We start from the raw sequence: 22,081 nt of genomic DNA, 5'->3' as shown, positions 1-22,081 counted from the left end.
TGACAGCAACCGCCCTGAGCACTTACAAAAATCTCTGACCCTTACCAGTGCTAAGTAAAATGCAAACGGGGTGAGATGTATTGTGGGTTTTTTTAAAGGTTTATTTTTAACACAGGGTAGGAACATTTTGTTTAAAGATCCACACTTTTTAATTTGAGACTCCAAACTGAGGGACTATCCCGAAGGACTGAGATTTCGGGCAGGGCTGCCTCTTTGAAAGGGCAGCACGAAGCCAATCCGGACCGCAGAGCACAACCCGTGTCCCTCGTGGAGGCCTGTCTGAGGATGGGGCAGCTCAGACCTCTTCGGGCTCGTGTGGTTGTCAGCTGTCTCCAGACTCAGACTGACACCTGCTCACGTTTCCTCCCCCTGCTGCCCCAGTGCCTTCCACCAGCCCGGCTGGGCAGTGCACACGGCCGGTCAAAGGCTTTGCTGGCTGCACGCTCACCCACCCCGCCGCAAGTACCTCCGCGCGCCAGTCCCCACCCCCCCCGGCGGGCCCAGCCGTGACGTCAGGAGCCCGCGCGGGGCCGCGCTGTGCAAGCGGTGGCAGGTTCGCGGCCCGCGCGGGGGTGTGCACGGCGCAGGGCGCTGTCAGCGGAAGCCAAGCCGCGGGGCGGGGTTGCCGGCCGGGCTCGTTTTGCTGCCGGACCGCAGCATGGCTGCGCCCATGCCAGGAAGCAGCAGCAGCAGCAGCAGCAGGCGGGGAGCTGCGCTCTGCAAGCCGGGGGCTTAACTGGTGCGGCCCCCTTCCGCACAGCCTCGCTGCGCTGCCCGCCCGGCTCGGGGTCGCGGGGCCAGAGCCTCCCGCTCCGGATGGACCATGTTTTCCAAGGCCTTCCGCGTGAAATCCAACACGGCCATCAAAGGCTCCGACAGGTGGGTTCTGCCCGTGTCCCCCCGGCCCCGGGCTGAGATGGTTCGGGGAGTCACCCCCGCCCGCCTCCTCTGCTCACGGCGGGCCAGGTCTCCCTGTCTGTCCTGGGCAGCCCCCGGTGTATCTCCTGCCACATCCGCGGAGCGAGGCTGCCGCGTCTCGGGCTGGGCTCGGGGGGAAGGTGGCAGACACCCAGGCACGGGTTATGCCGCTGGGGATCGGGAGCGCTGGGCTTTAAACAACGTGGCCGTGTCTGAATCACCTTGTACGCGGCTCGTGCCTTCCTTTCAGCAGGGAATCAGGCCCTCCATCTTCTGGTAGATGTATTTTTTTATTAGCACTGCAGCATTTGCTGATATCAACCTGTATGTCTTTGTAACTGTTCAAGAAGGGCCCGAGCCTGCAAAGCAGATGGCATCTGGCATGGATGAGCACAAGGCAAAATGTGAACTGAAAGGGGGAAGAGCCGAGGGAGTGGATCCTGTAGTAATTAGAGCAGCGCTGCTGCGTGTCTGCCACCTTACTACTGGAGTGACGTGATTGAGACAATAAAAATGAACTGATAGCTAAATGCATCTGACCTAGCAAGGATCTCATCTGAGCCCATGTCTCCTTGGAGGTGACTAATCTCTGCCTGTACTCGGTCCTTGAAAAAATTAAATTGGGAAGGAAAAAAAAAAACCCACCTTACTTTTGCTCAGTACAGATTTGTCTTTACAGGAGAAAACTGCGGGCTGAAGTTGCAGCAACTTTTCCCACCCTCAGCAGTGAACAGCTGTCCGAACTTGTTCCAAACAAAGAGGAACTCACTGTTGTCAAATTGTATGCTCACAAAGGGGATGCGGTCACAGTTTATGCCAACAACAAGAACCCGGTCCTGTTTGAAATGGAGAAAATCCTATATCCAACAGGTCTGAGAAATGAAATAAAATATCTTTCCCTTCCCCTCAAACAAAAGTCTGCTAAAAGTTCTGTGGATGCCCATCTGTTTAAGCTACTTATATAGCAGCCCCTGTTACCGTAGCATCTGAGCGCTTCACGTTCTTTAATGTATTTATCCTTGTGATGTAGGGCAGTATTATCCCTCATTGCACAGATAGGAAACTAAGGCAGAGAGAGTAACTTGCCCAGGATCACACAGGAAGTCTGGTGTGGAACAGGGACTTAAAACCAGGTTTCTCAAGTCCTAGGCTACTGCCCTAACTGCTGGACCATCAGTTCTTTCTGGCCTACTTCCTGTAAGGCACAATTGCCATGTATGAAGTTCAATGTTTATGTGGAATTCCGTGAGTGAAAGACTGAATTACTCTGGTAAAATATGCTGTCCCATCATTTTTCTCTGCCCCCTCAGTGACTCTCCTATGTTATCATAACAATTCAGGTCAAAGCATAATTGATTTAAAGAAGACAGTGTCAGAATTACCTGTATATCATCTATCCATCCTTTATAAAAATCCAGTGGAAGTTAGAAGACTGAAGCATTAGCATTTTATTTTGTCCGTTGTGAGTATCTAGTGGCTTGTTATTGTGATGCTGCCTGATTTGTTGCCCATCCAAGTGAGAGAAGAATCTGGCTAGTTACAGTCAAGGGTGTGCTGCTGTAATTGTATTACTGGTGCTTGAAGGTGGTGAGAACCAGTAGTTAGAGAGAATTGGTAAGGGCATGTTTTTAAAATCAGTTTTCTTTTGGGACAGTTTATACTCTGTGGTCCTATCCAGATCTTCTTCCAGCCTTCTCAACATGGCCCTCAGTGCTACAGAAACTAGCCGGAGGAGCAGGTAAGAGGATCAGAACTCAATTATTTTGTGTTACGTGTGTCAGTTGCCTATGGAAATTCATTTTTGTGGATCTGAACTTTTTTTTTAGCTAATTTTTTAATGCAGAACAAAATGCATAAGATTTAAGAAAAAAAGAAAAAAGAGAAACTCACTCTTCACGAGGATGCACTGAAAGTATTGTGAGGTTTTTTTGTGGGGTTTTTTTTGTTTCTGGTTCCCTTAAAAAGGAAAACCAATTAGCCATAAATACAGTTTGACCTACATATTCTATTTAGTTCACAATCTGTTCAAAAGCATTGATCTGTCCCCTTTGGCTGTTGAGCGGAAATTTTGCCTATTCTTGCTCTTCATGCATTGGTTAGAGTGATATTGATTTAACAGCCATTAACTGGGACACTGAAGTACGTGTTTCCTCCTTCTGTAGCCTTTGTTGTAATTAACTTTCACAGAGCAACTACATTCAGCTGCTTTCATTCTGCTTTACTTCAAGGCTCATCTCCCTCTATCCGAACTCAGTGTAAGCAGATGTCCCTATGTGTGCACCTAGTAGAGCTGGATCCAGGCTGCAATCTCACAGCTGATCCCCCCCACCCCGTTCATTTTGGATTGATTCAAATCCTTGGGGCGTCCTTTGGGACATGAGGTGCTTGGCTCCATCCCTAGAATCAGGCCGGTTATCCCACCCCCTTCTCGGAAGGAAAGTATTCTTAACTTGGTAACAGGCAAGCAGGAGATAGTTTTACTGGGGTTGTATTTTTGCTGGATGACAGAAGGGCTGGGGACGGGCTTGGATAGTTGCTGGCTTGCAACTGTTCTTTAAAGCAGACCGGATGCTAATGGCTTGTTGTTATTTGCCTTAGATCTAATGCTGCCAGGAGTTATGGTGCCATCGTTTGGTCTTCCTGAGGTACAGCAGGGCGCACTCTGTGCCATTACCCTTGTGGGAAACAGGTACAACCTATCTATAGTTTCTCTTAAAATGATGGAAGAAAAGTTACATTTTCTGGAGAGGATTTGGAGAGGGGTGAGGAGCCACAAAAAATGAAAGACTCTGAATTTGGGAAATTCTGCACAAAAAAAAAAATTGCAATTCTGTTGTGGCATGTCATTAGTATCCTACACATTTTGCTTGTGGTGGAAAATTTTTCAGATTGTGCGTTTTATGATTCAAAACCATTCAAAGTTCTTCAGTGCTGAGGGTTTTGTTTTTAAATAGGATAATTTTTAAGAAAACACAGTGAAATTCTGCTCAGTTTTTCTCTTGGAAATGAGCTATTTTGTCCTCTGAAGTTTGGGGGGAAACCACAGAATTTGCCAGTGGTTTTGGAGTGGGTTTGTTTACACACACACACACACACACACACACACACACACACACACACACACACACACACACACACACACACACACACACACACACACACACACACACACACACACACACACACACACACACACACACACACACACACACACTTTTACAAATTTAAAACACTGCCTAAACCCTGTAAATTCAAAGCTTCTTTTCAAATTTTGTTTTTACTGCTCTTTGCAACCCTGTAAATTAGTCTCCTCCTAAGGAGGAAGGCAGAGAGGTGGCTGGCTTGCTCAATACATAAGAACGGCCATGCGGGGTCAGACCACTGGTCCATTTAGCCCAGTATCCTGTCTTCTGACAGTGGCTGGTGCCAGATATTTCAGAGGTAACAATCAGAACAGGACAATTTTTGAGTGATCCATTCCCTGTTGTCCAGTACCAGCATCTGGCACAAAGAAAACTATGTTAAGAAAGGGCGGCTATCCAGTGACAATGCATGTGGGGCAGTGTTGGGAGAAGACCTTGCATGCTAGAGGGGAGTGGGTGAAAATAGAACATGTCCAGGTGACTTGACATTGCAGAGTGTAAAGAACAGATTCAGTGTAAAACTATCACAGACTAGCGATCAGCCTCTCTTAGCAAGGACATTACAAAAGAAAGGTAATGTAGGATGGTGGCTGAGGAGTAGTGTTGCAGGTAGCGTGAATACTTTGCTATTTTCCATTCTGATATTGTTTTCTCAGAGCCCCAGTAGCAGTAGGAGTCGCTACCATGTCCACTGCAGAGATGCTGGCTGCTGGAATGAAAGGGAAGGGCTTCGCCGTGTTGCACGCTCACACGGACCACTTATGGTGGGTACACAGACCAGGTACAATGTGTCTTAGCAAATGAGATGAGAGCAGACGTGCCGTGAACTTAGTCCTGGGGCTGAAATACTCCTTGGAACCTCTTGTAGTAATTGAGCCTGCAAATTTACCCTAATTGTGAGCTCAGCTGTGACAGGTGAGAGAGAGTTCATGGATGCCACAACACCCTGTAACCACACATGTTGATGTGAAAAGGTGCAGAAGCAAGGCAGGCAGACTGAATTAGTCCACACAAAAGAGCTACTGCTCTAACTCAGGACTGTGTTAAGGTCATGGCTGGTAAACAGGAAAAGCTGAAATGGAAAAATCAATTATCCAAAATGGGTGTGTTAGAAACTAAGTGTAATTGGTGGACAACAATGAGGAGCTGGGTTATTCCAGTCCCCACTCTCTTTTTGGATCTTTAAAAGAAAGATGTGGGGAAGAAAAACTGACTGCTGGAGCAAGCTTCACCATCATGGCTGCCCCCAACATCTCCTGGGAACCCAGACCTCCTCCTTTCTAATTCTGAGAGATGTCCTGACCAGACTGGCCCAGAGAGGGACTAGCAGCAGCAACAACCCATCTCAAAGGGACAAGTGGCTATCATCTTTAATACCACCTAAAGTCATGTCTACGGTAGCGCGCTTACAGAGGTACAACTTTACTGATGCAGTTGTGCCACTGTAAAATTGCTCATGTAACCACTCCATGCCGACGGGAGCGAGCTCTCCTGTTGACATCATAAAACCACCTTCCTGAGTGGCGGTGGCTGTGTTGGAGGGAGTAGTATGCACACCATCAGCGATGGCAGTGAAACTTGTGTTGCTTAGAGGGGTGTGGGTTTTTTTCCCCATACCCATGAGCAACATAAATTTTGGCGACATAAGCGGCAGTGTAGACATGGCCTAGGACACTGTCAAACAGAGGGGATTTTCCTCCTAAAAACTCTCCAGCTAAAGGAAAAGGGAACAAGAGATGGTGCTAAAATGAAAGTCTTATTTAATACTTAGCATTTCAAATGCTTTAACTGGTACTCCTTATTTTCTGTGTCTTTAATAAGAGTAAAAGAAGTCTTAATGACGTGTTTAATGTTAGACAGTGACTGGGTCATGGTAAGATCTTGGACTCTTTGGGCCCATTTGTTCCATCTAAATTAGTACAAGAAATCAAAGGTCCAGATCCCACCAGAGTCAATGTAGCCATTCCAGGTAGAGACAGAGGCAGATACTGTTTAAGGGCATGTTTCAGATCAAGTCTTAACAATAGCGGTCTGCTGCGCTCTAAGTTGCGGTTACTATTCCCACAGCACTTCTAGCAGGAGCAGGGGTTTGCCCTGATGTCCTTTTATGTGCATGTGCACACAGACACAGGATATTGGAGGTAAATCTCTAGTGAAACTTCTTGGAGCTTAATGGAGTTGCATCATGAACAAATTTGGCCTGTCGTTACTCTGCCTTACTTTAGTACCTTTTTGCTCTGAATTAAGTGCACGCTGACTTTGATTTAAAGAAAAAGTATATCCAAATCTTGACTCCCATTTTCCCTCTAACTCTGCTGGGACTTTCAGTAACCACCACCCCCGCCTGTTATCTTATAAAGCATGCATTCTGCGGAAGGAGATGGCTGTATCTTTCACTCTTACTGGTGTCTACGGAGAGGTACTTTGGGTGTTCCCTTATTAGAACTGTGCAAGAGTCTGTGGTGTCCCACTAGGCTGTTTTCAGAGCTCTATGGCCTGAGGCAGCTGTGGTCAAAATGTACTGCTGTTGGATACTGTCTGGCCTCCGTGAAATGAATTGGACGTCTGTGTGTCTTAATCCAGTCCCTGACGCACAAGTACTCAGATCACAAATTACCATCCTACCCGGCACTAGCTGCCCTCCTTGGTCGGAGTTACAGGTGGGAGGCCAGGGGCTGAATGAGCCATGGAGACTCCACAGCCTCTTGGCTCTGGTAGGAAATGGTCACTGATTAGAGTCAAGTCACAGTATGGGAGAAGTTTGCACTGCTGCTGATTTGTGTTACTCCTATTCTGTGGCTAAATGAAGGACTCGAGTCTCCTGGACTAACCGTCTGGTGCTTATCATGGGCACCAGTTTCACCACAAGGAGTTTTAAAAATCAAAACCAAAATGGAGTATTTGGGGACAGCAAAAGCATGACGTGCTGTAGGTGTGGCAAGAGCAAGTTTCCTCTTAGTGGCGCTTGCAGCCTGACTGGCCTGCTTTTGCCATGGCTAGTAACAGCAAAAAACCAAAAGCCCCAGCAGCTGAAAAACCAGCCTTTTAGTGAGAGGCTTAAGGAGTTCGGCTTACTTAGCTTATTGAAAAGAAGATTAAGAAGTGGCTTGATGAGTCTAGAAGCACCTCACGAGGAGGAGATTTCTGAAAACAGAGGACTGCAATTTAGCAGACAGACATCATAAGCTCCCATGGCTAGAAGCCAAAGTGGACAAATTCAGACTAGAAATGGGGTGTGAACTTTCCCCAGCGAGGGTAATGAACCATTGGAACAACTTACTTACCTAGGGGGTGGTGGAGTCATCAGCTCTTGCTGGATCTTTGTTTTGTAGCTCCATGATTATGTAACCGTTAGCTGGGACTGGCCATGTTTTTCGGCACAGGATGTTTTACCGCTGTGCGGGGAACCTTCCTGTATCAAAACAGAACAGAAACATCAATAAAGTTGCTTTATGCTTTTTATTATCTTTTTAAAGGGGATTTGGAGACAAGTCTTACCCTCCCACAATCGCTCCCTTGGTAGCGGAGCCTGCAGAGTTGGAAAGCACCGATGACGATGACAAAGACGAGGAGGGACGGGAGCCTGACAGCCACCTCTCCATTGACCCATCGCTACAAAGGGACGTTGGCAATTGGAGCCTGCGGGAGGGAGACGGTTGTGCAAGGCTGACGGAGGAGGAGGAGGAATCTGGTGAGACTGGAGCTGCGGAAGGGGCTGAAGATACCACAAAGGTTCAGCAGGAAACGGAAGATGGCAGAACTCCACAAGGTATGGCATGAAAATGAAACCCAAGTTGTGTGTCTATGGATCCATGTGGTTGGCACATTGGTATTAGATTCCGATGTGTTTTCATTACTTGGCTGGCCCTAGCAAGCCTTACTTATGCTTCAGCTTGCATGGAGAGCAGCTGCCCAGCTCTTGCACAGTGGAGCCCGCAATCCTTTGAAAAGCCCCATAGTGACTGGAGCTGAGCCAGGGCATTCCTGCAGACATCACTGTGCGCATAGTCTGGCTCCTTGGGTACCATGCTGACCTATAAACAACGCCCATTCTTTCCTGAGCCCTTCAGTCTCTTGGCTGTCGCGGGATTTGCCTGCCTGCCTATTGATGGGCAGGCAGCAATTCAGTAGCAGCCTAATGCCTTCACTGCTGAGCCCATGCCTGTGTGTGCTGAATTCTCGACTTCAGTGAGGTGAAAGGTCTCAGCATGCTGCCTAGTCTGGGCTGTATGGAACTGTGTTGTCTGGAGCTCCGAATGTGACTGTCTTTCAGCACAGTACAGAAACTCTCCCATCGTTTGGTTCAGCTTCTGTTATGTGATGTGTTTAAGTGATTAGGGCCCTGAATTGAGAGTCCGGAGATGTGGATTCTATTCCTAGATCTGACACACACCTGCTATGTGACCATGGGTAATTCACTTCTCCTTCTCATACCTCCATCTCTGTACAATGGGGATAGTGATGCTCACCCTTGTCAAGCACTTTGAGGTTTATTGATGAAGTTGAATGTAACAGTTCTGGGATCAGTACCAAAGGTTCCATGCTCAAAGCATAGCCTGTATGATGGTTATCTTTAGAATTAATGAGACTCAGTTCCACTTGATATTTGATCTTCATATTTTAATCTAGATAAAACCCTTGAGAGGGAGAGAGTGGGAAGTGAACACTATTATCCTTATTTTACAGCTGGGGAAATCTTGGGCACAAGGGAGGTTGTGACTTACCCTATATCCTCTGTGGCATTGGGAATCAGCACTCGGATTAGAACGTACAAGATCCTGGCTGTTTCGGTGTCTCGAACATAGGGCGTAAATCAAACTGATTTAACGTTGTAAGGTGCAAACTCGGAGGAATAAATACAAAAATAAAGGTCCAGATAAATGAGAACTCATTCTTGTGAGCTCTCTTTCAGCACAGAAGCCCCTGAGAAATGTTTGTGTTTTCTGCAGAGCAAATGGACCAGCTACTTCATCAATGTTTTCTTCATGCTTTAAAATGTAAAGTGAAGAAGTCAGAGCTCCCTCTACTGACCAGCACCTTCCTGCGGAACCATATGTTTTCATGCTGGTATGTGGTAAGACCACCATCCGAGGGGTTTCATGGTGGTTTTTTTATTTTAAATTATATTGCTGTGGGACAGAGATATTTAGGGTGAAGCTGTTCTCTCTCTCATGTAATTCAGTTGTTTATGGTGTATGTTTACACCAGAGTTCAACTTATTTGATTGAGTTAGCTAACAAGTTTACACTCTTCAAATACCCATTGGCAATTAATTCAAGTTAAAAACTCTATCAGTGATTCCCAAAGTGGGGTCCCTGCCATGGGTTATGTGGGAGCACGTCCCTTTGGAGTACTACAGTGGGGCCAGAACAGTGTTTTGTTCTCAAAACGGCATTCTCCGTACAGCGTGACCTTGCATGCACCATGCGTGAGGTCACGCTTGTAGGGGCATTTTGATAGTACTAGTACTTGTCCATTCAAGACACCACCCTAAATTTTAGTCTAAGTGAAAATAAGGGTGATGGAATAACTGCAGATTGTTCACTTTTGGCTCCTTCTGTCAATCTTATTTTAATTACAAAAATATACTTTAAAAAATAAACTCACCTAATTAATAGAAAAACAACAACAAGAAACATGTAAAGGAAAGGGGTTTGGGAAGTTTAGTCAGATGCCGAAAGGGTCCTGGGCAGAAAAAAGTTTGGAAGCCACTGCTGTATATTACAGATATGTCCTCTAGAGGGTGTTGTTACAGCTAACACAATGTCAGCGTTGCCTATGTTGATTACAAAAACAACTCCATTATCTCTCAATATACAATGTTTAAATTCACTTTCCTATGTCTAATTCATATTCCCACTACCAACAAGTTTTTAGCACAGATATTCTTCAAAACGGTCTGTATTTTTAATCTTGACAAACATTAAATATTTTCCCTTGGTTCTAGCTATTTGTGGTAACTTAAAGGTTTAATTGTGACTCTGTTTGTAGCCCAGAAGGACAACAATTAGACATAAAGAAATCAAGCTACAAGAAGGTGAGATTTCTTGGTATTAGTGCATTTTTAAAAAAAATTCTGGTAACCAAATTCTTGAGCTCCCTCGAGGGGATTGAGGAACCTCTAGGCACCCCAATCAATACTGGGGCCCCATTTTGCTAGGCATTGTACATACAAAGAGTAAGAGAGAGTCCCTGCCCTAAAGAATATAGACCTGGTCTACACTAAAAAATTAAGTCAGCTTAACTATGTCACTCAGGGGTGTGAAAAATCCACATGTGAGTGGTATAGTTAAGATTACTTCACCCCCCATGTAAATAGCACTAGGGTTGATGGAAGAATTCTTCTGTTGACTTAGCTACCGCCTCCTGGGGAGCTGGATTATCTATGCCCATGGGAGAACCTTGCCCATCAGCAGAGGTAGTGTTTACACTGAAGTGCTAGAAAAGTGTGATTATTCCTGTTTTATAGATAGGAAACAGAGGCACAGAGGGAAGGGGTGACTGGCCCAAGGTCACACAGAATCGGTGGCAGAACTGCAATTTGAACACAGATCTCCTGAGTCCCTCTCCAGTGCCTTAACTGCAAGATGATCTGATTACCACCCTGCTGTTTTCCTCTTTAAGTGCTAACATGATTTTAGCAGCTGATCTCTAATGGGCTATAGAACAAGGGAGGAAAGTGGCGTGAGCTGCGAATAGTAGGTGGCCCTGAGAAGGTCATGCAGCAAGTCAGTGGCAGAGCCAGTGATGGAACTCTTGGAATCTTGCTCTCAACACTAGACAGCACTGAGCGTGCAAAGTACTTCCTGGGGGTGGTTCTATTTATGGAGATCAGCAGTTGGTTTTGTGACTTGTTTTAATGAATTTTGTCCACCTTACTGAGGTGGTTGGGCAGGTCCCAAAGCAGAAACTGCCCCGCCTTGGTTTCACTGGCCACATGAACATAAATTTCCTAACTTTTTCCATTGTTTCCATCTGATGTTTCCCCTTCAGCTCTCCAAATTCCTGCAATACATGCAGCAGCAGCAGATTGTACAGGTGAAGGAGCTGAACAAAGGAGTGGAGAGTATTGTGGATGTAGACTGGAAACACTCAGAGTAAGTTGTTATAAATGGCACTGATGTTGGTAGAGACGTAAAATCTGGATCTTGAAAGATCTCACTGTTTTTTTCATAAGAGTTAGGCATGTCAACCAAATTCCAGCTCAGGTTGTTAGTCAATACCAAGTGCTATTACTGTAGATTTTTGATAGAGATTAAGGCCCAAAGTGACCATTAGCTCTTTCAGTCTGATCTCCTGCCATTACATTCCACTCCGTTATCCCTGTATTGAGCTCTCTAACTTCTTTGGCTAAAGCCTGTCTTCCAGTTTTGATTTGAAGAGCTCAAGAGATGAAGAATCCACCATTTATTTTCCTTTCTAGCTTGTTCCAGTGGCTAATCACACTCATTGCTAAACGTTTGTGCCTTATTTCTGTGTGAATTTGTCTGGCTTCAGCTTCCAACCATAGATTTTGTTTTGTTTTGTTCTGCTTTTCTCCGCCAGATTACAGAGCCCTTTAGTACCTGGTATTTTCTCCCCATTAAGGTATTTAGAAACTCTAATCAAGTCATCTCTCAGTCTTCTTTTGGATAAACTAAACAAATTGAGCTCTTTAAATCCCTCACTGAAAGACATTTTCTCCAGCTTGTGAATTAATTTTGAGGCTCTTTTCTGCACTCCTTCCAGTTTTTCAACGTTCTCATTAAAATGTGGACACCCAAACTGTACACACTGCATGCAGGCTGTCTAAAAAAAGTCTTAATTTTCTTGGACGCGATGCAGTGTTGAAATTTGCGCTTCCGGGCTACATGTCTTCTCTGGTATGTCCTCCGCCTTGCACTTCATGCACCAGAAATCGCTTCTGTCTTTGGCAGAAAGGAAAACACAGCAAATCTAAGGCAGGTCACCACAGTTGTTCCCTCATTGTTCAAATCTGATTCATATACTAAGTGTTGTTGCTTATGCCCTCCCCTTCGCTGACAGGCATTCATTACTCAGACTTCAAACTCTAGGTCTGATCAAAGACCCAAGGGTTCAAGCCTTATGCTCAGAGATGTAACAAATAGGCATCTCTCACCTGGCCTGTTTCGGGGTCTAAAACCCCCACCATGTGACCTGCAGACAGACCAACCATGCAACTCACCAAGTTCCTTTGCCTACGAGCCCAGGATCCACAGCTACAGTCTGGCATGCGGAAGCAAGAACAGAGCTCTAATGAGCAGAGACTTGGTATGTTTGTTTAGCGGACGGAAAATCAGCACTTGCACCTGATACATCTTCTGTTCTCTCTTGTTCTGTCCTGCTCTTTCAAAACTGGCCAGTTCCCAGTGGTTTGTGGGGGCACCCTCCACTTTAAAGTGCCACACGTGTGTCTCAGAGGTTTTATTTTTACCTAGTAGGGATTCTGTTGAAGGGGATTGTGGCACTTTGGATGTGATGGTATTCTTGTCAATATGGGTATTTTTACACACCTTGACAGATGTTGCTACGAGTAACCCCTAAAACTGATATCAAGAGATTAGAGAAAAAATAGTTCCTACGCCTTTAGTGCACTTTTCCGTATTTGGTAGCAAACTAGGGACGGTCACTTTTCCCTGTGTGTGTGGGTCTTTCCTACAGAAAAGGGGAGAGAAATATAACTGTAAACCCCACAAAAATGGGCAGTGGGATGTAGGGGCAAGTCAGTACCTGAAGCCATTTGGACTTTTTGAAACATTGTCTATTTCCAGTAAATGGGAAACAAACCCAGCTAGAGTCTAGCACCCAAGTATGGGCTGAGGAGTTGTGCTGGATGTCAGCCAGGTGGCAGGACAAGTCAGGATTCTTGTGCAAAGCAAAAATCCTGACCCTTGCTGCTGGTTCTTAAAATCGGTCATCTTGCAGAGGATGCTAAGATCAAGTGCATCAGCTAGGTCTGCACTGGTAGCAAATTGTAGTATGTAGACAGAAGAGGGGAAAGAGGGAAGCTAGGGAGTGGGCCAGATTGTCTGTTGTGCTGAGAAGCTGGAGGCTAGTATAAAAGCTAAACAGTCACCACTTCTTCCCCACACAGGAAACGGTTGTGAAACTGAGCTCCCTCTATTGTTTTCTCCATTGCATTTCAGCATTAAGTCATTTGTTGTCCCCGAAATGTTATCTGTGGTGTCAACTGCCGAAGAGAGTAAATGTAGCGACAGAGAGCAGCTGTACCACGCTCCTGAAATCACACCACTCTACGGTGTCTCAGCCAAAATGGCTCCACTTTTCCAGGAGTCTGGACACAAGTAAGTGCTAGGCAGACATGATAAAACTGTAATTAGAAGAGGAAATGGGCTATCCTGCTGTCTGCACTCAAGCTAAATAGGGTTTCCTGCTAATCCAGCGTTGAGATAGGCGATGTGGAGGGAAGACATACGCCAGTTGCTAAAGGGACTGGTGATGGTTGAATAGTCAGCACGCTTGTGTCGGTATTGAAGTAAGGTCAGAGCATGCTGCTAGGAGCACTCAGCCATTGGTGTGACATAATCTGAATGAAAGGAACAACTGAGGCCCTGATACAGTCACCAGAGAATCCCGTAGCATTTTTTGCCACTATAGGCCTGATAACTAAAGTGACCTGGCCAAGCTCCAGATCAGGTGTTTATAGTCTACTTACTTCAGTTCCCTTTGACTTTTCAAGGAGATTCACCATGTTCTACATTACTACACAGCAGCTGAGGAGAAGAATTGTCATGTGCTCTTAAAGAGCTGCCTGGTTACCCTCCAGGGATGAGCTTCTGGGCTGTAGTACCGCACAACTGGGGGGAAGGGGCGCTAAGTGACTTAAGACACCTTTGCGCCCCCTGATTCAGGGTTGATTTGGGGCTGGAGCAACACGCTGTTGCGATTCAGACAGCCCTTAGTGACTCCTCAGGAGGCAAGTTACTCTAGAAGTACCAAACGTTAATCCTGTTTTCAGAACATCTTATATTTTAATGCAATGGAGTAAAGATTTCCTTCTTTGATAGGAAAGGCAGCATCCTCTCCAGCAGTGACGTGAGAAATATCATCATCAGCTATGTAAAGACTAATGAGTTGGTTGATGAAACCAACAAAAAGTGAGTAAAAGTGGATCTTCTTTTTGCATCCATTGTCATTGGTCAAGCTGAGCGCAGTGCACAGAGTTAGCTTATTGAAATAAATCTGTTTGGAGTAACAAGGAATTAAAAAAAACAAAATTTAACCTGCTGGTACGCTGACCAACTTGGCAAACGGCAGCACAAGTGCACTGGACGTGTTTGGAGGCCAGTGTAACTTTTAAGTTAGTCTGTCACTAAATTTTAGCGAGGTAAAACAAACCCACCCTTCGTCGTGGGCAGGCCATGGCAACCATCACAAATGGCGGCATGCTTGGCAGAGAACAGAGGCTGTATTTCCCCATCCCTGAGTAGAGATGGGGGCAGGCTCACGTCTAATAAGCTTGTTCCATTACAGCTTTGTAAAGGTGAATCCAATCTTGTGCGACTGCCTGTTGGATAAATCGGAGCACGATGAGATCTTGAAGCTCAAATGGGATGATCTCCTGAGCAGGTGATGAAGGTTGTTTCCTGACGCACTGTTTTATCAGTATTTGGCTTTGCATCATGTAGTAGACTAGTCTGGTCTAACTCTAAGCCCCGAGGTAGGCAGTGGCTTCCTTGCTGTCAACACAGAAATACCTGCAAATCAATCTTCACTTGTAGTGAGTTTAGTAGCTACTGCTAAGAAGCAGTGTAAGTTCCACTCTTTCCTTGCCCCCCCCTTGCAAACGACTAGTAACATTATAGAAATACCCCTTTTTAAATACTACTTTTCTGATAAGCATTCACAAGGAAAGTCTAGCAGAACCTAGTTCTGCATACCCGTAATCCCTATGTACATATCCACAAACAATAGAAATCTGTTCTCCATGCCACATCTTTAAGCTTATATTAGTACTATCTTAAACATCCATGCTCTGAACTTTCAGACACTTCAGCACTTCCTTGGGCTACATATCTGTAGAATCTCAGATTTAATAAATGCTTTCATGTTCTCTTTCACCATACGTTACTGTATCATGTCAGTAACTGAGATTCATTGTGAGTTCTTATGGACCATTCTGTTTTTCCAATTCACTCTATTCTGATGGCAAATTGAAGCATATTTAACCTTGTTAACAGCTCCTTAGGAATCCCTTTTTCCTTTCAGATTTGATGTGCACAGGACCATTAGCGCTAAATAGGTTTTGAGACTCTAAACAGTCACTCTGCCCCAACTCTATTATTTTCAATTGCTGAAAATTTCCCCCTAAATGGTTTTAGTTTTCTTACTCTTCTAGAATCTGCTGATTAAACAAACAAAAAAAAACACTTCTGAGAAATACCAACAGTTTCATTTATCTCTCAAACCAAGTTTACTCATGTGGGACATATTATTTATGTTGATTTTACATTTCATTTGCTTCACTGCTTACTCCCTTTATTACTTTTTCTCCAAATTTTCAACCACTATTGTTCAGTGCAGTCAAAGTTTGGTTTTCTTCCGCAGTGTGTTCAGCTGTCTCATGCCTGTTTTTTAAGTGAGAACACACCAGCCATCAATTACTTTATTCTTGCAGTTTTAGCCAGGCCGCCAAGCTTCCCATTAAGTACTGCTTTCAATAAAAGAAAATTGGACTGTTGTACATGACAAATATATATACAAAATACTAATTCATTTCCTTGCACACCAGCACTGTATGAGGTAATGCGCTCACAAGCAAGTGTGATGGCTTTAGTGCCTTTACTTATTTTATAACAAAGAAACTTGTTTTGTCATCAGTGACCACAGGAACTGGCTGGCTAGAGGTCAAACAAATGCTTCAAGGGCTAACACAGGATTTTGCAGCAGTGGCTGTTAAAACAGGTTTGCCTGCCCCTGAAGCATTTTAGGATGTAAAACAGATAATTGAGGTAGAGATGTCCTGTTACCCAGATCTAGTGCAAGGTCTTTGTCCTTATCTTTAAGACCTTCAGTGCGTATGGGCTGAGCTCTGCTGTGGCTAATGTTAAAGGCCTTCTACAGGGACCATGGTACCGGCAGTGATGAGATTAGTGGGCGTTGTACCACTTTAGCAGACTAATCTCTTCTGGCCCTTCTCTGATGTAGTAGCATCATGGCCTGGCAGCATCTCATATGATCAAGTCCACTCGACAGCAAGTGTCTTCTTTGGACTTAGGGAACTGAGAGCTCCCCTTTTTGTGTCTAAGCGCTGTGGGGAACAGCTGCGTTGGGAATGCAGCGAGAGATTGCCCATCCTGCTGTATCTGACCAACTAAACCCAAGCTTTGCCTTTCTCAGGTGTCTAGAACGCCTGCAGCCTTACCACCAGGTGACGTTTTTTGGACATGAACCCATTGTGAGGAAAGGAACCCTTGATCCCATTGACATAACCATAGCACAAAGATCATCAAATAAAAAGGTAAAGGCAGAGTAAAAAAAAAAAAAGGTAAAGGTAAGGACGAGGTGTTGGTGTTGACAATTAACCCCCTGGGGATCTCAGTCCATGCTGGAGGTGTTCTGCGCTTTCAGGCTAGAACACCGTCCTGGGGTTCAGGGCTCCTGCGCAGCCAGGTTTGCCCCTTACCAACGAGAGGGGGAAGATGGGGTGGGTCAGAGTAACCTGGGCAGCTGGGAAACTGTTGCATCTTGACACCGGGCTCTGGCGTGGGTCTGTGCAAAGGAGCACCTGCTCTCACTCAGTCCTGCAGCTTAGAACGCGAAGGATTCAAGTGTTGTAAAGATGTTAAAACTATTCACACAGCCCTGGCCCCCTGATTACCAAGCCTATTTTCTAAAGATCCTGGAACGTCAAGCACATCACATTCTGTTTAAGTGCAAACAAATCATTGTCATTGGGGTGGGGGGAAATAGTTTGATATTTTGCATCCAACTATGCTTTTCGGTGTGTGTGTGTGTGTGTGTAAGTGTGTGTGTGTAAGTAAGAGGAAGGGAGGGTTATACATTAGAACAGACTGTAAATTTAGTGGAGATTCTGTATATGAACCTATGATGTGACACGAAGGGGGAAACTCTCAATGCCCCGTTCTAATCACAAAAGTAGGATAGGGTCATGGACTGCTGTTCTTACATAGATGGTGTTAATAATCCACCCAGTGAAAAGCTTCTTGTGACAATGGCTACAATCCACAGGTGACCATTATTAAGAATCTTGAACTGTATGGCCTAGACCCACAATTAGTCGCCAACTCTCTTCAGCAAAGAGTACAGGCCAGCGGCACAATTAACCCACTACCCGGCGCAAAGGACAGAGTTCAGGTCCAGATCCAAGGCAACCAAATCAACCATCTCGCCAAGTTGCTGCTCGGTGAGTTTTTGGGGACATGGACTGTAGCAGTTATAAAAAGGGAAATGTTTTGATTATAAAATCTAGCTCTGGGATGTACTTAAATTGGACTCGATTATATTGCAGAGGAATACCGGCTACCTCGAAAATATATTCAAGGTCTGGAGAAGGCTCCAAAGCTGAGCCGGAAGAAGTAAAAGTGTCTAGCGTAAGAAGTATTCAGATCCCCTTATTTATAACCAGTTCCGCCGACAGCTGAGGGGTAAAATCCTGGCCCCCATTCAAGTTAATGGGAGTTCTGCTGTTGACTTCAGTGCCAGGATTTCATCCAAAGAGTGTAATTGTGTTAGATGTTGAAATAAATTTTTTTTAAAATAAAAATCTGAACTGTCTTCCCACTAGTCCTCTTGCAGGTGTTTTATTAAAGCGTTCCAGTGGGTTACCAGAGTTCTGGCTTGTAAGCTAAGCTTTAACAGACTGACTTTGCAGGATTGCAACAGGTGGGCTAGCATGCTTTTTTTGATTAATGAAAACACTTGAACAACCGAACAAAGCCTATTCCAGTACGTCGTGTCCTACAGTTCAGACCTGTCATAGTTTTAAAAACAACTGTCAGTTGTCAGCATTCCTTTGAGAACTAACATCTTTCCAGAGGTTACTAATACCACCCATTAACTGTAGACAATGAACTAGATTTTTCCTCCCCCTTCATTGAGCTCAGACAGTGTAATAGAGAGTTAGATGCATTTTTGGGTCCCACTCATGTAACGAGGCCCATGCAGAGCACTGTAAGTCTGATTGCAGAGCGTGCTGTAGATACAAAGGGGGACTGCTATTTTAAGGCTCTGCTCTTGCAACGAGCTCCATACAGGCATAACCTCCATTGTAGGATCAGGGGGGGCTTAGTCTTTTACAAACTGCTGACTAACTTCTTTAACATGTTTTATAAAACCTAATGACCTTAGTCACGGCCCCTTTGAACACTGGACATAATACAAGTAAATGCCACAGGAGGGCACCAGCCAGCTTTGTAACAGTTTTATTTAGAGGCAATTTTTCTTTATCAACCAATTTTTAATCTTTCTCTTACACTGTCTGCATCTGTACAGCCTGTTTCAGAACTTTCATAAAAGTTGAAAGTGACATTTTAAAAAAAAATGCCATAGAATTAACAGGGAGTAGGAAAAATAAATTACAGCATTGCAAAAATGCATTTCACTTTGCCACAGAAGCTTTACTATTCCAGTCTATACATTTTTTTACATGTTTTACAGATAACAAAAAAAATTCACACCTATACTAGTCAATACTAACCAAAGGCACTGCCAGCAGTATTTTGCGCATCTTAAGGAAGGGGCCTGTGCTAATGTCTAAAGCTTGTGCCTGCAGCACAGGTCACTTGACAGTGCTTTGCATTAGAATCAGAGTTTCAAGGTTTTTCTCTTCAAGTGCCCCATATCCAAAAAAAACCCAAAAACAGGAGGTTTTCAGCAGCATTCACGGTAATTGCATAAGAAGCCATGCCTTCTACAAAACGTTAAAGACATGCTGGGGATTCAGAGGATGGGATGGTCACTGGAAAAGAAAAAAAAATCAGTAAAAACACCCATAAAACTTCTTACAAATTTTAGCCAGCAAGGTGAGAGAAAATTTAAGAAAACCTGGATCTTGCTTTTCAGAACCAATGACATTTTACAGTGTGCTTTCTCTTTCTGCTAAGTCAATATTTGTACATCGTGCTTTAAGCCTTGAAAGCATGAAGTGTTAATTACTTAGATACCTCACAGTGTACTTGTGAGGTCAGTAAGTATTCTCCCCATTTTACAAATGGGCAAACACACCCCCAGAGCTTCCCCATGCTCTCTGCGCTACCTCATGTTAAGAGTCACCAGGGTAAGGAATACAGTACAGCTAGGTGACCTTTCCCGCACTGCAGGCTACAGACCATAGCCTATTGTCAAACCTGTCTATGCTACCAGCTAAAACATAAGCTGTGACACAAAGTGGCATCTCCACACAGTGGCAGGCTGGCTAAGCGGTGAAGTCATGCTCTCTTGTTTAAAACATATTCAGATATAAAACTGGAAAAAAAACAGTCGCCTTGGGGGAAATGGACAATTCCTTTGGTCCCTTTCTCCCCCGGCCAAAATCAGCTTCGTCCCTATAGAACAGGTGGGGGGAAAGTGACTTAAAAAAAAAAGGCACTGAGGTAAATCTGAGACTCTTAAAATTGCCTTCTGTCATAACTTTGCATCTAGTGAGCTGGATCCCTGACCTCTGAAGTGGAATCATTTCAACATATAACAAGGGATGCTTTCAACTCCGGTAGTCAGTTTAAAGTCATTTCAGCTGCTCCCTCTCCACCTGCCAATTTTCAAGGTTTTACAATCACATTTTCTCCTTTTTGCTGTGTGAAGGACTCAGGCAGACCAGGGAAAGAGTGAAAATGACTACACAAAAAGTGCTTAGTCCAATGCACGAAGAGTAAACACTGGAAAAATAACCTTACAAGTAACACCTTCGATTAAAGTGTAATTTTTAAGTTGGTGTCTTTAACACTGGGAACCCTAGAGCAGCCAAGTGGAGATGTGTGCAATCAGGACCTATGACTGGATTAATAATAGTAACTGTGGCCTCTCCAACTGCAGCAATACCTATCGACAAAAGGCTGAACTGTTTCTCAGAGAAAAAAATGGAGGTGAGGAGTGGCATTCTTGTTGCATTCTCCAGCTCTAAGCACTACATGTGGCTGGGTGGTAGTCACACAGAGAACCTAGCAGCCTCTTCTCTACCTGCAGAAGGAAGACAGGGGGAGGATGCTGACACACTGTGGGTGGTTGAGTGATGGTGCAGGGAGGAAGGTGAGAGGGTTACAGGAGACAAGCGGCAGGAGGCTGAGCGGTTGCTGTTTCCTTCCTGAACATAAAGGAGTTCCTCTGCATAGCTGGAGATTGTGCTCTAGTTTCAAAGGGTTCTGTACTGAACCATCATCCCTGTTCCCATCTACACTCTCTCTGACATGTACAAAGAGTCCATCTGTAAAACATTGGGCCCTGAGTAGGAAACTGGTAATACACAGAACAGCCATGCTCAGCAGTAGGGAACATTTGCTTCCACTTGGAGACTGACCAATCAAACAATCCTAATTTCACTCTCATCCTATTTCATCTTTAAAAAAAGAAAAATTCCCTAGAATGAACATTAGCTAAATCTCCATCAAACCCGCTGCAAAGACGATGGCAGACTTGGCACCTGACTGTGTGTCTCAGGAGATGTCTTAGAATTATGCAACAATCTGTTTGGCATCAACAAGAGCTGCAACATCCACATGATCTGAAGCAACCAACCCCCATTGCTTTATCTGCTGTTTCCTGTGGGGCCCCCTAACTTAGGAAATGACAGAACTACACAACACAACAACCACACACAATGCAGCTGCAGCACCTTAGAACAAAGCCAACAGGCAAGTTGTTGGGGAGGAGGGTGAGAAAAATGCAGTTCTATCCCGTCCCAAACAACTACCCCCGAGATGTCCCTATTTATTTAACCGTCAGCAGTTACCATGAAGTTTCTCTGCTTGGTGATCCAATGTGACAACTGAAAGCTAAGCAGCAGCTCTATTTGGTTTGTCGAGGGCCAGCAGATATAAAGAGGCTTTCCGTTCTTTACTGACTGGCTGTGGTCTAGCGATACAAATTTCTGAAGGGAAAGAAATGCAACACTTGTCTCTTTGCGGGGCGCATCACTCCTCAGACAGAGGAACAGGGTGAGACAAATCTGAAGTGTCCTGAGAAGTCTTTTCAAAAACAACATCTAGCTTAGTCTGGCACTCTACGTGCTTTGTGTTTGGTTAGCCGGGTTTTCCTCCTGCTTCTTTCAAAGTCTCCTGCAGTCTTTGTTTATACTTGCTGTACTTCTTTTGTACTTGCTGAATTTTGTCTCTTTCCTCTCTGTCCAGGATCACTAGGAAATTTTGTAGCTCTGGGATGGAGAATGCATCCCACTGCAGAGAAAGCAAAACCAGAAGTGAGATGAGAGGACAGAACACTAGCTCCCTCTGCATACGTAGAAGTTCAGTGCTGGAGTTTATTGTGCAGCTGAGTGCTCATTGAGAAAATCAGGGGGAAAGACCTGCCACCCAGCAAGCTCAGTTAGTTGAATCTCTATGTACAGAAAGATCTAGCTAACTAGCTTGCAACCAGACACGGCAAGTGTTTTCCCCCTGATTTTAAAGATGAGAGAGCGGGTCAGGAATTTGTCAACCAAGCTTGCAATAAAATGCTGATTCATCAAAACCAAAACTTTGCGGGAAAGGGACCGTTTAGACAAACTGACTTTGTTTAGAAATGTAAACTAGTACAAGATTTTTTTTTTTTTTTTTAAAGGATTGAAAGGCGTCCATTGACCCAAAGTGCGGGGTGGAGGGAGTGAGTTTGGTTAGAAAATTTAAGGTAGACTTTCAGGCCCAATTCAGGACAGGAACGTTTTCAAAAAAATTCAAATTTTCACAGGGTGGAAAAATAATTTCCCACCTCACTGTTCACATCTCGACATGTGTGAGCTCGATCCTCTGAGATGGAGTCAGGCATCTGTGACGCGACGCAATGCACCGATAGGGGAGCAGCCTAGGTTGGAGCCACCTGGGACTATGATC

At 44.7% G+C, this 22,081-nt stretch overlaps 2 protein-coding genes across 4 annotated transcripts in view; one reads left to right on the top strand and one right to left on the bottom strand.

Annotated features, from left to right (window-relative positions):
- Positions 1–491: 491 nt before the first annotated feature.
- On the top strand, positions 492–17,828 carry EIF2D (eukaryotic translation initiation factor 2D). Of its 2 annotated transcripts, XM_067531918.1 has the most exons (15): positions 492–879; positions 1,598–1,788; positions 2,573–2,656; positions 3,517–3,607; positions 4,718–4,825; positions 7,538–7,830; positions 9,011–9,128; positions 10,053–10,098; positions 11,055–11,158; positions 13,208–13,366; positions 14,090–14,179; positions 14,556–14,651; positions 16,422–16,542; positions 17,274–17,448; positions 17,554–17,828. In XM_067531918.1, exons 1-15 carry the CDS (start codon positions 824–826, stop codon positions 17,622–17,624), a joined length of 1,803 nt encoding a protein of 600 aa, XP_067388019.1. In that variant the 5' UTR covers positions 492–823; the 3' UTR covers positions 17,625–17,828. The 2 variants fall into 2 exon arrangements, with proteins under 2 accessions (XP_067388019.1, XP_067388020.1); XM_067531919.1 differs by lacking the exons at positions 13,208–13,366; positions 14,090–14,179; positions 14,556–14,651.
- Positions 17,829–18,449: 621 nt separating this feature from the next.
- RASSF5 (Ras association domain family member 5) overlaps positions 18,450–22,081 on the bottom strand; it is a 92,361-nt gene continuing 88,729 nt past the window's right edge. For both annotated transcript variants that reach the window (XM_067531920.1, XM_067531921.1), the window contains 2 exons: positions 20,989–21,430; positions 18,450–19,002 (listed from right to left, as the gene is read on the bottom strand). In XM_067531920.1, the coding sequence (XP_067388021.1) occupies positions 21,278–21,430 (153 nt within the window). In that variant the 3' untranslated portion in view covers positions 18,450–19,002; positions 20,989–21,277. The remainder of the gene's footprint in view (positions 19,003–20,988; positions 21,431–22,081) is intronic.

The sequence above is a fragment of the Emydura macquarii genome, unplaced genomic scaffold, assembly GCF_026122565.2.
Source record: "Emydura macquarii macquarii isolate MOO-44397 ecotype Brisbane River unplaced genomic scaffold, CSIRO-AGI_Emac_v2 contig_3220, whole genome shotgun sequence".
In the NCBI taxonomy this organism is placed as follows: domain Eukaryota; kingdom Metazoa; phylum Chordata; order Testudines; family Chelidae; genus Emydura; species Emydura macquarii.
Note: the sequence above shows the minus strand (reverse complement) of the source record. Positions and strands in the feature narration are given on the sequence as shown.

Excerpts from the sequence above, each read along its gene's own strand:
- EIF2D (XM_067531918.1), top strand. The coding sequence starts at position 824 with ATGTTTTCCAAGGCCTTCCGCGTGAAATCCAACACGGCCATCAAAGGC. Across the intron at positions 3,608-4,717 it reads ATTACCCTTGTGGGAAACAG|AGCCCCAGTAGCAGTAGGAG; the intron begins GTACAACCTATC and ends TTGTTTTCTCAG. Across the intron at positions 11,159-13,207 it reads GTAGACTGGAAACACTCAGA|CATTAAGTCATTTGTTGTCC; the intron begins GTAAGTTGTTAT and ends ATTGCATTTCAG.